General features: G+C 42.1%; 3 protein-coding genes across 4 annotated transcripts; 1 reads left to right on the forward strand and 2 right to left on the reverse strand.

Moving 5' to 3' along the window:
• Positions 1–164: 164 nt before the first annotated feature.
• tmcc2 (transmembrane and coiled-coil domain family 2) lies at positions 165–4,595 on the forward strand (the record flags this gene model as incomplete). Its single annotated transcript, XM_080790115.1, is given in 6 exon segments — positions 165–189; positions 1,521–1,572; positions 1,574–1,976; positions 2,698–3,314; positions 3,472–3,607; positions 4,296–4,595. Coding segments are annotated over 6 exon segments (1,533 nt in total).
• Positions 4,596–7,730: 3,135 nt separating this feature from the next.
• Positions 7,731–15,555, reverse strand: usp49 (ubiquitin specific peptidase 49). Of its 2 annotated transcripts, none has more exons than XM_080777177.1 (7): positions 15,380–15,555; positions 13,411–13,516; positions 11,818–13,292; positions 11,179–11,386; positions 10,441–10,549; positions 8,922–9,127; positions 7,731–8,572 (listed from the first exon to the last, which is right to left on the reverse strand). In XM_080777177.1, the coding sequence occupies exons 3-7, from the start codon at positions 13,225–13,227 to the stop codon at positions 8,469–8,471; spliced, it is 2,037 nt and encodes a 678-aa protein (XP_080633303.1). In that variant the 5' UTR covers positions 13,228–13,292; positions 13,411–13,516; positions 15,380–15,555; the 3' UTR covers positions 7,731–8,468. The 2 variants fall into 2 exon arrangements, with proteins under 2 accessions (XP_080633303.1, XP_080633302.1); XM_080777176.1 differs by having other exon boundaries at positions 15,374–15,555.
• Positions 15,556–15,647: 92 nt separating this feature from the next.
• Positions 15,648–17,388, reverse strand: med20 (mediator complex subunit 20). Its single transcript, XM_080777197.1, has 4 exons — positions 17,347–17,388; positions 16,802–16,947; positions 16,405–16,658; positions 15,648–16,317 (listed from the first exon to the last, which is right to left on the reverse strand). Exons 1-4 carry the CDS (start codon positions 17,358–17,360, stop codon positions 16,096–16,098), a joined length of 636 nt encoding a protein of 211 aa, XP_080633323.1. The 5' UTR covers positions 17,361–17,388; the 3' UTR covers positions 15,648–16,095.
• Positions 17,389–17,418: the final 30 nt, after the last annotated feature.

The raw sequence follows: 17,418 nt of genomic DNA on the forward strand, positions 1-17,418 counted from the left end.
GAGTAAAAAGGAGAGAGAGAGAGAGAGAGAGAGAGAGACACACACAGAGAAAGGGTGTGAGCAAGAGATCTCACCGAGACGGAGAGCACATGCAAAGAGAAAAAAGAGAAATAGATCGGAGGGAAAAAGGCACGGCGAGGCTGCAGACATCTTTGCCATCAACAATGGAGCATGAGGACCCAGTGAAGCGTTAGGGAGGGGAAATAGGGAGGGGGGGGGGTCTCCGCTGTGAGCACAGGGCAGAGGAGGGGAGGGGTACATAACAGGCTGAGGATGAAAAAAAGGATGGGCCTCAAACACAGACATGCAATGGCACTGCCAATCTTGGATTAAACAGTATGGTAACGTTTCTAATTTAATCTATCTGGTTTTGTGTCTATCCATCTTGTGTCTCACCTCCATGCTTGTTGACACCCATCACCCATTTTTTATGTCGCAGTGTGTTCCTCCTCCATGTGAAGTCTTTTTTATGTCATGGACATCTGCTATCTTCATCATCACCACCGACCTGCTTCCAGACCAGGCCTCCCATTCCCAAATCACCATGGACAAATTCTCAAATCACCATATGTTTTTTCACATCAACCACTCAATTTTAGCATCAGCCATTGCTGTCTGTCTCCTCTATGTTGTTTTTGTTGTGTCTTTTTAACCCTACAGGATGCTGAGCATTCTCTTCCTTCAACAGAAACAGTTGTTTACTGCGTAAAAGATCTCACTTTCACTGATGAGAGATCAGTAGATGATTAACTGCTAGGGACTGCAGTCATCTGCTTCTCCATTACTTCCATTCATTTGTGATTGTAACCTACTTTGTAAAAACAAAACAAAGATTGCCTGCTTTCTCTGTGATGTATTTATAAAATGTTACATTTGACACTGTCAAATAAATAAATTGCTTGTAAAACCCTGCAGTGTCCTGTCTAGAGAAATTAGAGCATGCTGAGAGATGTGTGTGTGGTGTCATGTATACACTCACGCTCCTGTTTTCTGGGTCCGATTACAGTATTTTGATGTCTGTCTAGGCAGGCAACAGAGGGGGATAATTAATAAATCACCCTATAGCATTATATACACATGTCAGCCAACTGAACAGGGTTGTTTATAGACTAATGTCAGCAAAGAGCTCATTCTTTAAAGGGATTACTATATCATGTTACATCATGCTATATCCCTACTTTGCAGATCCTGCTGGCTACCACACAACACACTATTATGAGTGAATAGGATAAATGGACATTTTACAGATATTGTCAACCTAATTATCCTCATGGAAACATATAACATTGTGGGATCTGTGAATATTTTTGTCTCCCAGCTCTATCTAGCCAATGCATCATTATACAATGATGCCGCATTGTATGCATCTTGTATTTAGGCTAAATTACCAGGCCTTGGATGCGCAGTGAAATTTTCACCTGATCAGCTAATATGCCAACAGATTTATTTGTGACATCTAAGTCTGAAATGAGACTTGTAGACTGTCAAATAATGTGTGTGAGAATGTACCTGGCTGTAAGGGTCTCACTCTCATATCAATCATGTCCATTACCATTCTCTTCCCTCTCACCCCTCAGCTGGATAAGAGTGAGGTGACCACTCTAGGCCTGCCCCCTACCACCAGCCACGGAGGCTCCGACAGTAACATCAGTGTTGACGGAGGAGGGGCAGCAGCCGGGGTTGTGGCAGGGGGGGGCGAGGGGTCAGGGGTCGTTGAGCCCCAGCGGAGGCAACGAGTTGCTCTGGATCACCTTCAGCAGAAGATCCTAAAGATCACAGAGCAAATTCGAGTGGAGCAGGAGGCCCGTGATGACAATGTTGCAGAGTACCTCAAGTTAGCCCATAACGCAGACAAGCAACAGGCCTCAAGGATCAAACAAGTGTTTGAGAAGAAGAACCAAAAATCAGCACAGAGCATTGCCCACTTGCACAAGAAGCTAGAGCACTATCATAAAAAGTTGAAAGAGATAGAACAGGTATGTATGTGATGGCATGTGTGTTTGTGTGTGTGTGTGTGTGTGTGTGTGTGTGTGTGTGTGTGTGTGTGTGTGTGTGTGTGTGTGTGTGTGTGTGTGTGTGTGTGTGTGTGTGTGTGTGTGTGTGTGTGTGTGTGTGTGTGTGTGTGTGTGTGTGAAAGTTAAACTACTTTGTCTTCTCTAATATGATATAGATCCTGCATATCATTCAACACCAATCACCATTTATAGGGGTATACATTTGTATACATTTGGCCTACATGACTTTTCACACATTTGACTCCTATGCTGAGTCATTTTCTTTTAAAGATTTTATTGATAGGATGAAAGTAGTCTGACAGGAAATAGGGAGAGAGATGGGGGGTAAGACACGCGGCACGCCGCCAGGCTGGCTCAGCCAGACGGTTGAGCTAACCGTCTGGGCCCTGTGAGTCCAATTTACATCTATCGTCACTACACATTTGTCACATTTGGCCAAGTGGGCTCTAATGCTGACAGTGAGTTGTGGGTTCGGTTCGATTCTCAACTCCTCGTCTCTCTCCATTATACTATCCAAATAATGACCCAAAAATATCTTTAAAGTTTCCAACACTTTGATAACAGTAAAAAAAAAAAACCTTTGATGCTTTTAACGTCGAACAATGGGGTTGAACCCCCTAATCACTGCTTTGTGATTGACTTTGTAATTTCCTACTCCTCTGTACATTCCTTCCTATATCAGAATGGACCAGCCAGACAGCCAAAGGATGTCCTCCGGGGCATGCAGCAGGGAATAAAGGATGCTGCACGGCGTGCTGGAATAAGTAGCTTTGGTGGCGGAGTGGTAGATGGGGTCAAAGGTGGTGTGTCTGCCCTCAGTCACACAGGCTCAGCTGTGGCGTCTAAGCCGAGGGAATTCGCCAGTCTTATCCGCAACAAATTTGGTAGTGCAGATAACATTGCACACCTGAAGGACACATTCGAGGACGGGGTTGTAGGACACTCTGAGGACACACCCACGCCCCGTGCACTGAGCGGCAGCGCCACATTAGTCTCAAGCCCAAAGTACGGTAGTGACGACGAGTGTTCTAGTGCCACTTCCGGCTCGGCGGCCGGCAGTAATTCTGGTGGGGCAGGGGGAGGAGGGGGCATGTCAGGGCTAGGGCCGACGATGGGGAGTCCCAGACTGGATGGACATCACCACCACCACCATCACAGCTCCTGGGATGTTCTTCTGGAGAGCTTGCAGGATATCAAAGCCAGTCAGGTGCACATGGAGGATGCCATCGAGGATATGAAGGGTCAGCTCCAGAGTGACTACTCCTACATGACCCAGTGCCTGCAAGAGGAGAGATATAGGTAGGTAGAGATGCCTGCAACAAGTCCACATTTCAGAAGTTTGGGCCATTACTTTTAATATTGCCAAATAATGTAGTGCTGTAATCACCAAGATGTTTTACATGTATTTCTTTCTTTTTTTGTTATCATTCTTCTTGTTTTTGTTTTGCATATTCAGGTATGAGCGACTTGAAGAGCAGCTGAATGACTTAACAGAACTGCACCAGAATGAGATGACTAACTTGAAACAGGAGCTGGCCAGCATGGAGGAGAAAGTCGCCTATCAGTCTTATGAAAGGGCCAGAGATATTCAGGTAAAACAAGACAGGTTGTATGTCTGGTCACAAGGCACAATTATAAACTGAAAAATATCTTGTTTTTTCTTATGCTAATTGTGGGTGTAACAGTTAATCAAACCGATCATTTGATAACACATAATGTCCTCTCCCCTGCCCCCCCCCCCCCCCCCCCCCCCCCACACACACACACACACACACACACACACACACACACACACGTACACACACACACACACACACACACACACACACACACACACACACACACACACACACACACATACACATTTTAAAGCGTCTTTGAGTAAATTCCAGATATTATTATTATTATTATAATTTGTATTATTGTGGGCTTGAGTAGTGAGCCCACTATTGTTATTTCCACTCTTTATTCCTGCCTATTTTAATTGGCTACTAGGCTGTGAGGTCATGTGAGTCAATACATCATCATCAAGTAGCGAGCTATTCCAGCCCACACAGTTTCTTCAGGAACAGTATTTTCTGGTTATTATTATAATTGATTAATAATCAATCAATATTTTGGGGGGAAAATCATTAGTCGAAAAGGTTGAAGACATTTCGAACATGTACTAAAATAGCCTATGTACAAGATGTATATCTCCAATAATTTAAAAAAGTAATAGATAATCGCTATGAGAAAATATGCTAATATTGTCACTCTGTGCTGGATGTGCCCATGCAGGAGGCTGTGGAATCATGTCTTACCCGTATCACCAAGTTAGAACTGCAGCAGCAACAGCAGCAGGTGGTGCAGCTGGAGGGTGTGGAGAACGCCAATGCCAGAGCTCTGCTGGGCAAACTCATAAATATCATCTTGGCACTCATGGCTGTGCTGCTGGTTTTTGTCTCCACTCTCGCCAATTTCATAACCCCTCTCATGAAGACCCGGGCGCGTGTAGGTGCCACCGTTCTCCTGACCCTGCTGCTGTTTGTCCTATGGAAGAACTGGGACTTCTTGGAGTTGTGGCTGTTGCCCAGCTGAGCATCTCACAACTAAGGGAACCCTAGGCTCCGAGAGACTAAAGCACGCAGAGCAGAAAACTACAGGCTAACATGCTCCACAATACTCAATCACTATAGACTTAATGACAGAAATAGAATGAGAGCCAGAGCAAACGTTTCCCCTTGATGGTTAAGATGGTGTGACAGTGCTAATAAGAGCTGCCAGATACCCGTTCTGGGATGTACGACAAGCAATGTAACGAGTTTCTGCCTGTTCATCTGAGCAACAATCATATTTTCTGAGTTTCTCATGTATAATCTGTCATTGTTGATAATTTATTGCCATTGCCAAATTTGAGGGTCATGCAGGAAAAAGTTGTTTTTACTAATAATACACACATTACAAGGACTGAAACAGAAACTTTATGACTAATATTCATGTTTTCTGTAACCTTCATGTTGAAGATATAGTATAGTCCTTGGAGCGCATAAGGGAACAAAGGCTTTTCCCCCTCTAAATATGAATGTTGAGTAGCCCATGTGCTCGTGCATGTTGTCAAATGTGCATTGAGATGCATTCAGCTTGCATGAGTTAACATTTCATTGCAAACTATGCTTTGCTCTTCTTTCTACATGCCATTCTGTTGTCAGACATGCAAAACAAACATGTATCTCAGTTCACTTTCATCCTTATCTACATCTCTGTTCTGGTGTTGAAGTAATTATGTTGTGTTCTGTGGTAAAAGAAACAAATCAAAAGTGAAATATATATAAGGTAAGAATTTGTCAGCTACAAACTGCTCAATGCTATTTCAGCCACTATTTTAGCACTGCAAATATGTTAGCATCCAATTTCCAGTACACTGGAATGTCAAATCATTGTCTCCATGTTTATATACAGTTTTCAAAGTTCATCACAACTGTTTTATTAATAAATGATTTATTATATTAGACAGAACTTAAATTCCATATTATGTTCTGCAGAAAGTGCAGAAAGTGACTCATACTATTATTGTTCATTTGTTTGAATTATTAAAAAATGTACTAGGCAGTGTCAAACAGGGAACTAAGAAATACAGAAACTAATATCATCAAGCTTGACTGATTGCTGGGTTGAGCTCACTGCCATCATAGCCACAGCCACCAATCTCATCTATTTTAAAGGTTTTATAGTATTTGTCAATCGTATGCGTTAAAGATTTATGGTCCCATTTGAGTTTTAAGAGACAGTATGTCGTTTTATCACTATAAAAATCTGTAGCCTAATTTTGTGGTTCATCCCACCTATAGCATATGGGCAAGTGGCCAGGCATTTGACTGGAAATGGTTATAATTAAAGGAATGATGCTGCATTTAGACGCCAAGATCTTGAAATAACAGTTTGAGTTATATGTAAATTGTGTGCATCTGTTATTTGATACTTTACTTTAGCAATAAGATTTGCATCTGCACACTTGGTATAAACAAATATCTTTCTGGTCCTCATTCCAATCAAAGTCAACCATTCAGCCACCATAACAGAGAGAGAAGACGTAAGTATAAGATGAAGGTTTAAATGTACCTTTTTGTTAAATGTACTTTTAGTACCAAGAAAAGCACTTTACATAGATTGTGCATTACATTCACCCCATTGGGCAATGATGATAGTGACCAGCAGGGAAATTATCCAGTAAGGCTTTAAGGATCAATTTAGGTTAATATACTTGCTAATGTTATTTAACAGATGTTGGAGTCTAGTAGAAGCTTATGCATACTACACAATAAAATCCTGAGTTGTAATTTAATTGTGTTAAATTAACACTCAGTGTTTTGCTGTACATATACCATGTACACAGTGCTCTGGGTTTGACTGTTACCCAATATCCTCCATTTCCTGTCACCCTCCACTGCATATTCTAATAAAACCTACGGTAATGGGAGAAAGTGTCATTAGATGATGTTGAGTTTCATTCAGCCTAGCTACTACTAGCTTGATACAGATTAAGGAAAAAATGCCCAGAGAAGCTACTAGTGCCCTAAAAGAGGTGTACACAGGAACACGAAACATTGAATTGTTTTGTCTTTTTAATCAGTATTGTCAGGCAAAACCCATAGGACCGTTACATTTATGACGGGTATTCTTACAGTACAAGACAAAACTCATGGAGATCAGAGCCAGTGGTAAGGCCAAACCTGACCACTAAAAAGTAAGACATTCAGCGTCATTAGATTGTTCCAACTTACATACAGGTCACACATGAATCTTGCATTTGACTCATTAAACACAGCAACATTTTGAGTCTTGATTACCTAGCAAATTCTAAAGACCTTGATATAAACAGCAGAGTAGAAAATAAAACATTGTATAACAAGCTGAATATTTCCTGATTTTATCATATTTCCTGTCAAGATGTAAGACGTACAATATATTGCTTTCAGGTGCTAAACTCAAATCAAATGGGTACCCAGTCTCCCAAAACACATTCTTCAATATTTCAGTCTTTCCTTTGACACATGTTTGATCCCCCGGCATTAACAGAGATGTGGCTAGTACAACCAGAGCCTAGACTTGTGAAACTTTTTTTTTAAAGTGTGTCTGTGTGTGACTGTGTGTAGGAGAATGGGGGGGGGGGGGCAGCTGCCATTGAACGAGGATAAAGGAGCTAATAAATGACAATCACTAATAGGACCAGCCAGCAATGTTAGCCCTCCTCAAAAGTGCAGCTTTCCGTCTGGTAACCGTTTGACACTGAAAACGTTTCGCATTGTTTTCATGAAAAAAGGAAACACACATACAGTATATTGTCTACATCAAATCTATTCCTGTTCATCATGGTAACACAGACCAAGGCCTCAAGACTAAGACACAGTATCCAGTCACAGCAGTACAATTGAGGAGAGGGAAAGGTTGAAATACAAATGACATAGGATGAATACTAAAATGCCATTGGCTGACATTTCACAATGATTAAACATATCCAACAGAAGGCAACATTGGTTCTGGAGTGTAGTCTGTAATAAAGAACAAGAATAATGACAATCCTACACAAGTAATAGCTATATTAATAGCTATAGCTAAATCTAACAAGTCAGACGAATGGTAATTGGTTGGTTTAATCCACAAGGAAGCTATTCAACGATACTGAATTATGTTATGTGCACACAGGCTAGTTTACTAGCCTGTGTGCACATAACATAATTCATAGAACATAGAACATAACATAATTCGTAGAACTTTGGGATCAAAATATACAACTGAGCATAATATACACTCATTCATTTAGACATAACATTGTTGGAATGGCTTTGGAGGCTGAAGTATACTAAACTACAGAATCAATATTGCCTTACAGTGCTCTTAAGAAAGAGTATCTGGATATTTCCAGACTCCACAGATATGAGCCTGATTGTTTAAAACCTGTATACACATCACGGTGACATAGGCCAAGACAAAAGTTGGCCTTCACAGTCTTCTGGCCAAAGACCATCTAATAAATCAATATCCCACAGGCCTTGGCTGAGAAACCGGCGACCTCATTTAAGGAAGGTTCTTTAACACATGTTTTGTGCTTCCAAGCAAATCTAAGCCAAAGTTGTAATTTATGAAAATTAAGATTTAATTTTAAAATGGCATGTTTTCCTCAGTGTAATTAAAATATCAGTAATATAAAAAGTACAAACGTTTTTCTCACTACCAATGGGTATGTATACTTCTGATCTAAGTCTCATTACTTTCCCCATCCAAATGTGATGAACTAGACTACTAGTTGGACGACCTTAATTCCATATGTTTAGATAGCCAACCTTCATCAATATTGTATTTTGGATTTTCTTCAGAATTACTGTATAAAATAATCTCTGACAGAGTCAAAGAATACTTTCGTTAAATGCAGCCCAAGGTTCTGATGTTATGGTTGACACCACAAATAGAGGCCTAGGCAGACCTCTGGGTATAGAAGAGAATATAGGCCTGAGTGTTGCAGACTTCCTCCACACTGCAAACGTTCATCTCAGAGTCATTACAGTGGACCCAGAAACCTGAGGACATAGTCACGTGTTACTCATGTCAGACTATACACACAGCGTAGTTGGTAGTACAATACTAATATATAATTTTTTTTTCCTGTTCTTAATTCACTCCTTTATCTTACATTGATTTAGTTTACTACACAACTTTCTTCTGTATTAACACATTCATTATGAATATCCAATATTATATAGTGCTTTCAAAACACTGCATTTGAACTCAAACTTTACAATCAACAACACGCATGCACTCACCCAGGTGCAGTGGTTTGAAATAACAAACAACTAAGAATTTGTTAGTATAGATGGTTTAAAATGGTTAATAGAATCAAATCATGAACAAAAGTAGCTTCTTTCTCACCTCCTTCTGTATTGTAGCAGTATGCGGTGTAGTGCCCTGAGCCAAAACCTTTACCATGATGCATAACCACAGCAGACAAGTCATAGGTGTAGCCCCCTCTGTGGACGGAGTGACCCGAGCCAGTACAGCAGTAGGGTTTGATGTTCAGAACCTGGTCAAAGGCCACGTGGACGCCAATCTTCTCCCTGTGGTTCCGCCCAGACCATCTGTAATAGGACAGGGACTGGTTAATGTTACTTGGTTCTCAAACATTTTCAATTCCAAGCATAAGGACCCCGTAACTATGAGAGCGTACAAATGGAACCAAACAGAACCATAACTGTCCATCTGGTTAAACTAACTCTCAGAGTTACTGACCTGTACGGGTCCGTTTGGAATCTCTCAAGGAACCCTGAGGGTTCCTGGACCACATTTTGAGAAACAAAAATAACCCAACTCCATTTCTATTTCGAGGACATACAGGATAATAGGTGGGCACTAGGTACATCTGCCAAACTACAGTTCTGAACAATGTAACATAATAGTTCCCTTAAATCCACTTTAATGTATGTATTTGATATCATTGTAATCCTTGATTAGTCACCTTTACAACAAGCTATAGATTGTAAGGATCAGGTGTTTGTGGAATGAGCAACACAGGTAAATGTGTGGGTAGCGCCTCCAAGAAGTTTGCCAAAATAAAAAACTAAAACACATATATTGTACACTTTATACATTTTACACTCAGTGTTAGGGAACTCAGTAGCAGGTGGAAGATCAAAAAGCAGCTGCAAACAGCTTGGCACCATGCTGGTCAACCAACCTAGCCACATTTTGCTGTGGGATGGCATCCCATTCCTCAACCAGGTTTTGTTGCAAGTCAGCCAACGTGGTTTGTTGGTCACTCTAGCATGTACAGCATGCCCAAGCTGATCCCACAAGTGTTCAATTGGGTTGAGGTCTGGACTCACGGCAGGCCATTCCATCCTCTCCATTCCCATATTCTGGAGGTAGGCTACTCTGTGATGATCCTGACTCTGTGGGGGCGAGTGTTGTCATCCTGGAGGATGGTGTTAGTTCCCAGAATCTGAAGATATGGGATTGCCACTGGCTCCAGAATCTCATCCCGATATCTCACTGCATTGAGATTGCTTTCAATGATGACAACTTCAAGTTCTGTCTTGCCTGTGCGACAGATACTGCCCCATACCATACCAAGTGTTCCTTAACACGGAGTTCCTTAACACGGAGTGTAAAATTAATGAAGCGTAAAACTTGTCAATGTGTGTATTTTTTTCCCTTATTACTGTGGGAGAGTGCAATCATCCAATCCAGTAAGGAACTCAAAGCAAAGGTGAATACCAACCACTTGCCATTTTGGCGGCGCTACCCACATGTTTAGCTGTGTTGCTCATTCCAAGAAAGCCCGATTTTTTAAAACATTTTAGACAAATAATTTACATTGAGGTGCCCACCTATCCTGTTACCCATTGCATATTTTCATTGCTTGATAATCTAGAAAATTTGTTGAGGTGCTTGCCTGAAGCGTTTGAGGTGCAACCGTAGAACCTGAGGTAAACGGTAGATCAGAAGCTGCTTACACGCCTCTGACAGAACTAAGGGTTTGTGGGAAGATTTCCGTCTTCTTCCTGTGGCATTAGAAAACAATGAGTCATTATTCTGTAGATGAGTAAATCAGAGAAGTTGTTGTACTTGTATAAATACTGTACAGAAGAAATCATACCAGAAAGTGATTGGGGGGGGGGGGAACCTCTGATATTTAACAATAAGTGGCCATTTTACAATTACATACACATATACTTGAGTGGGAAAAAACCTTGATTGGCTGTTAATAAGGCAAACACAGTTTTTTCCCCAGTTTAGTGCATGTTTGCTATGTAAGGCAACCTTTGAGAACGGTCACTCAAATGCCGCATTTAACCGAATACAAGCCTTAAATCAGTTATTAATTGTAATACCTTCTGTTATGTATTTGGATTAATTACAAATTTCAGTAATAATAGATGTGTTGGCACTGCTGTTATCTTGATAGTGCATTGTTAATTTAAGACAGGTCATTACGTCATTACAGGGAGATCGTCGATGTATGTTGTTTGAATCGTTATTTTGCTGTTTATGTAAGTGGACAAACATAACTCAAATAAGTTACAAGAAATCTGGAAACCCCTCCTAACTAACAGCAACCAAGTCAATACTAAAGGATGAAATAGGTCAATTCTGATATATATATTTGCTTTGAATTTAGCTTCATACTTACTGTTGCAGTGATTGCAGGCATAGATGCTGCCTTCAAGGGCCTCTGTCTCAGTAAACTTGGCCAGCATCTCAGTAAGGGTGCAGCTGCGCTGGTAAGCAGTGGAGCCTGAGCCTTTTTCCATGCTGTGGTAACGCTCTGGAAACTCCAATGAGAGATCCCAGAATGGCTCAACTGTATTAGACTTGTGCTTACAGGACAGACATGTTACCTACAAAATGGGAAGAGAAAATCAGTCAGTGACCACATCCCTCCAAAATAATACAGTACTGATGGTTCCATCTCGCAACATGTTAGCTTACCAATCTTTATAGTTTATAACTTTATATACATGCTCGAAGATTATAATACTATTAATCAATCTACGATAATTCTGTAACATAATACTTGCTTGACAATACTGTCTCTGATTCCAACCTTGTTCTGAAAACTGAATATGAATTGTTACCATTACACAGGACTCGATAAGTTCCATGATTTAACAAAGTTAAACAAATTGAGGGGCCTCACTGTGTATTTGAGAGGTAATGTTATGTTTGTGTTTCGTTTCGTCCTGTTGCAAATGGTGCTACTGATGATGAACAACAGATTTCAGTGCACTCTGACAACAAAGTATCATCAATCAACACATTTAACGCTCACCTGACTGAGTAGTTGTCCATGAAAGATGGTGTTGAGAACCTTTAGCACCTGCTTGGAAAGCTTCCGCTGTGTGATGGGGATGACTATCCTGCGTTTAGAGCCCTCGGACTCCAGCTCCTGCTGCACCTTGTCCAGCAGCTCACAAAGGAACTCCTGCGCGTCCTGCTGGTCATAGCCACGGAAAGCAGGTATCAGGTTCCACACCGAGTGCAGCATGGCAAAAGGAGACACCAAAGACCACCGGCCTGACCACATGACCCTGAAAAGTGTGTGCAACTCATGGCACAGAGACATCTGCTGGCGAGCAGAGGTGCGGGGCTCTTGGGGCTGGACCAGCTCTGCAGCATGTAATGAGGGTGGTGCACTTTCTCTACTGCCCTCGGGCATGTCCACACACCCGGTCTTTCCCACGCGTCCAAGTGGGCAACCTGACAGAGCTGCACTACCACCACTGACTACACCCCCCGGCACGCCCTTCACTCCCTGGGAGCAATTGGTCTTGGCCAGCAGCTCTTCTGTCTCACACACGTCCAATGTGAGGAAGCACTCCCTGAATTTCTGCAGGTGGCTCAGCACCTGTAATATAGAGTTCATGTAGCATGTGTTCCCCAAGTTGCGCAAACCAGTGACACCTGGGGCAAGTCTCCGGCGGGTGGCTGCGTGGCTAAACCTCTTCAGTCTACCTGCCCTGCCATTCTGTGAGGCCTTGCGTGACAGTGTGAGAAGGGGTGGCTTCTTGAGAGGAGGTAGCCGTTCTGGAGGGTCACGAAACTTGCAGGGAATGAGCATTGTGGTCAATCGAGGCCCCTGGATAAGGAGCCTGGCACTCTTCCTGGGAGGGACATTGTTGAGCTCTTCCATGAGTCTCTTCTTCACCTCTTTCTTTTGACGCCGGACTTCTTCTTTCTCCTCCTCTGTTTTCTGTGTACGCTGGTTCTGCAAGTCCTGGTGTTTGCTCACCCACCGCTGAAGCATCTTCCCCAGAAGTGCCCTCCTCCTGTGCCGCAAGGCCATCTGCATGGCAGGCTGGGGCCCGCCCTCCCCGACCCAGGGAGTGCAGTCTCCCCCAACAGAGGAGCGCAGCGAGCGTCTCCCTGGACTGCGGACGGTAGAGAGTGCCCCTCTGAGGAGTTTGAGGTCGCCCTCTGCATTGTCATTCAGCACATAGTCTCCACAGGCAAAACAGAAGACATCCAACTCACGCACCTCCATAGCTAGTGGGTGGTGGGACTCCTGGAAGTGTTTCAGGGAGTGCTCCTCCATGAAACGGCCACAGGCCACATGGGAGCACTTGAGGCAGGCCCACACAGAATCGGTGGTGCTGCAGTCTACGCAGCGCCATTTTTGTGGATTGAGGATGGAGTGGTCGTGGCCCAGACGCAGGCGCCCCACGTGCTTACAGCGATCCATCTCTCCAGATAAACATGTGGCCTCAGTGATAGGACACACGTCCCAAAGCCAAACAGCAACTCATTCTAATGAATGAATGGACGTTGTATTGGAAGAAAAGAGGAAAAACACTTTTTTTAGATTTAGCACTAAGAAAAACAGACCACAAAGCCTCCGCATAGTGTTTAGTAAAGATGTACTTACTCTATTAATTCTTCGCTTGATCAAATTTAAGACAATATATTTTTAATCCCGGTTTTCAATGTGATCATCCATGTCCACAGTCACCACAGGAATTCACAGAATCATTCTAAGAGAAAGGGATGAAAATAACATTTAACATCAAGTAATTTGCTCATCACTTTAGTTTCATACATCATCAGTTGATTGGGATGCTGGTTTTGTGTGCAAGTTTCAAGGTGCAGCTCAATTTGAGAACTCAAACCTTTTTCCACCCACTCACAATTTCTCCATTGTTCAACATATCCAATTGCCGGTTGTTAATCAATGATTCAGGTTGTGAAAACATTCAATGGTGACTAATGACTATAGGCCTATGCATTATCCTTACTCAAGTAAGAGGACCATATGGCACACCAACAGGAATTCTGCATCAGCTTCCCAGTTCCTGCCAGACTCTTAGGACTGTATTATAATTATATCCAAGATACAGTTTGCTTTTGTGAATCTTATTTACAGGCCTATTCAGAAATGGTCAATAGTCATTATCATATTGACACAATTTAAAATATTTCATAAACCCACAAACATGGTACATGTCATGTAGGCCTACACACTTTAAACTGGATATGTGATTGAACAGAGGACATTTCATATATTTGAAAACTAAGTACTGCTTGTGAAACGAGAAAACAAAATGCCTATGGTGCTAAGCTGGCTAAATAATGAGGACTCTTGTGATGGCATGGAACAAAACTTCATACATTATACACAATCAATGCTTATGAAGCGCCTGCTGCTGGATTTCAGAGGCAACTTGTTTACAATTAAAAAGATTTTGCCTAAAAACAAAAGTCTGGTTATTTGTTTAGTGACTAAAGTTGTCATTTCGGTGAGAGGAACTGTTGATCCCACTGAGTGAGACAAAAAGACGATTGGGACATAATAATAGACTCCTTATATGGAGTGGACTATTGATGTTTATAAAAGTTGTCGCTTTTTTGATGGTTGTCACAATACCACATGTGTTGTGTATGCCGTATACGTATTGTATGCCTAATCATTTCCACGAAAACATAATTCAAATAAGTTACGTTCGAATGACCAGCACACGGTGTGTGCATTTTCAAACTGGACTGGCCTTGCACGCACGGACAGCGTGGAGGTCTAAAACGTTACAGAATGCACCACTTGCAGTGCTCTCTTTGATCTTGTGTTTGCCAAACATGTTCTACAACATCCACAACTTTAAAGTCTAGATTAAAATGCCACAGGCAGTTAATTTGAGACGTGCACCCATGTTTATCATTGTTTATCTGACGCTACCTCGCGCACAACACTGTGCCATTCGTGTTGCAGCCAGTCGTCTTATTAGACGCTATTGTTTAATGTCAGCATTACCGTTATGTTTTAACCTTTCCATCTCTTTCCGTCCCATTGTGGTGTGTCTGAGTGGTCATGCTACGCTATGCTCCCCCACCATCACCATTTTCAGTCAGAACAAAGAACAGCCACTCGAGGAACACTTAACAACTTTGCTGCTTCGAGGCAGACCTGCAAAGCGTTAAGTTAGCTAACGTGGCTAACAGAACGTCTGCAACAACACACGTTCTTGCTGCATTAAGGGAAGGTAGTGTCATTAACGCGCGTGTTAATGGCAATGCACTGTCCAAAATACATAGCCCGAATGTCAGCAAAGAGGTTGGTGTTCATGTTATCAGTCTTGCCACAGAACAGCAGCATGCTAGCTATGATGCTAAAGCGCTAGCTGGGGACAATCGAAGTTAACATCACTGTTGTTAGTAGCTCACTGTTGTAGCTTAGCTAACTGGCTAATTACGCCGTTTAGGCTAACAAGAGAAAATTAAAATAAAATAAAACTCCGTGACATTCAATGCAAGCAAGCTGGGTAATGGAATTACACAAAGATCCGAGCATCATAGGCGGCCATACAGTGTAGAACATGCGAGATAGAAAACATAGCTACCGTTACCAGCTTTAACATCTCCACTGAGGCTGAGCAGGACAGGAGAACTGCTTCTTGCTGTCCTCACTCACTCAGATATTGAACAACCGAACTCTCTCACTCGGACCCACAACCATTCTCATTGGACTGGGAAGTGGGAACCATGCAGCAGCACAGTGAGCACACGGTCATTGAGGAATGGCGAATCACGCATGCTGGGGTTTCAGTAAAAAGCAACAACCCCACGGAATGTTTTGTTGTTCAGTTAATGAAATTACGACACAGGATCACCAAGTGATAAGAAAAGGGAATTGAATATTTTTTCCCCTTTTTATTATTCAATGAATATAGGCTATTCGCCATTGTCTTATTCAAACAAGTTTTTTTTTTGTAAACAAAAACTTAATTTCATGTTACTGACCCACTCTCCCAAAATAACAAAACGCCCAAATAGGTTTGATTGAAGTCCAACAAAGATAAGATTAAGCATTGATATACTCTTTAATGAGTTTAATCATCATCATGTCAACTTCCATTCTGCTATTAGGATTTCGTTTTTTGTTCCATCTCTTTGTTCCATCTCACACCACATGCTGTATGGGCAGAGGGCTCACCGCTCATCTAGGAGGCACTGCAGTGTTCACTCTTCAAGAAGTCTTATCAGCTGTGATTAATACTTGGAAAACACATTGACCCATAACAAATAAGCAATATGAGCAAAGTTATCTGTTGCCATTGTGACCTCAACGCACAATGCTTCCTGGCATCTGTTGTTTACGAAGTTTATTAAACAACTCCAGGTACTGAGTCATGGTGTCAACACAGTCTGATGGTGCATAGAGGCCCTCGGGTTTGGTAGCAAACACAGATGGAAGTTCGGGGACACTTGGACCAAGGAAGCTTTGCATGAACTCTTTCATTAGGTTCCAGCAGTCACCCGGAACCACACAAGGACAGTATTCCAGCTGTGAAAACGGAAACACAGTTACACCACAGAATTTTACACCACCCACAATGTGCAATGCATGTTTATTATTTGACCATGTACACACCTCTACCGATATTCCCCTTGCGCTGGAGCTCATTGTTACAGTGCCAACCTTTACTAGGAAGTCACAGTAGCGATATCTGGAGCCCCGGCACTCCACCTTGTGCCCCTTGGCATTCTGAAAGTGACTTTTAAGTTTCACCATGAGGACATCAAAGTTTCCGTCTGCTGTGAGGCATGGCCCACCTTCAAATAGGGCAAGGCAGCTGAGAGGTGTCTCAGAGTTGTGCATCACATAAAGGAGTTTGGCAGGTTGACCTGTTCAGGATAATTAAGTTAAGCATCTAACACAAATTTGCATGCCTGGCAACAAACTTCACAGATACAGTGACTTTAATATAAATCACTTATATTATTAAATATGTATATAGTGCATTACTTCTGAAATATCTATGCATTACCGCTGACATTTCCAGTGGGATGGTATGTCTCACTATCTACACAAAAGCTTCCCTGCTTCACAGCACCCAGTTGTTCCAGTTTCTTGTGCAGTATGTCCACCGTCTGCTGGACACTCTTTCCCTCTGCAACAGGGAATTGGCAAACACTGGAGACAGAACACACAAAACAGCACAATGTTCATAGATAGCACGACATAAACGGACAATATAAGTTAAGGCTCTGCAGTCTTCACACTTCATTTGAGTTATTCTTGTAGTAAGTACCGGTATTTGTAATGGTAAAGATTGAATTATACAGGAGATTCATGCACAATGCACATCCACTTCAGTTGTAATACACTATCCATGTAATAATAAGTCTGCAGTACACAATGAGTGCCCCAGTTTGTTTATGCACATTCGATGTTTTCGATCCTAGTGATCGAAACGGCGAAATAAAAACGTCTGGGTTTCCGAGGCTAGATTAAAGTGACACAGTGACTAAATAAATTGTTAAATGTTTTGGGTGAGCACCGCTATTCTAAAGCAAGTAATTCAACACTCACCATGTAACCCCCATTTCGCTCTACCGCCAGATGTAAATAAATTCCTATTAGCATGCGCATGCGCGAGCGTGT

This window comes from Protomyctophum bolini, assembly GCF_963924005.1.
Source record: "Protomyctophum bolini genome assembly, chromosome: 2".
Taxonomy (NCBI): Eukaryota; Metazoa; Chordata; class Actinopteri; order Myctophiformes; family Myctophidae; genus Protomyctophum; species Protomyctophum bolini.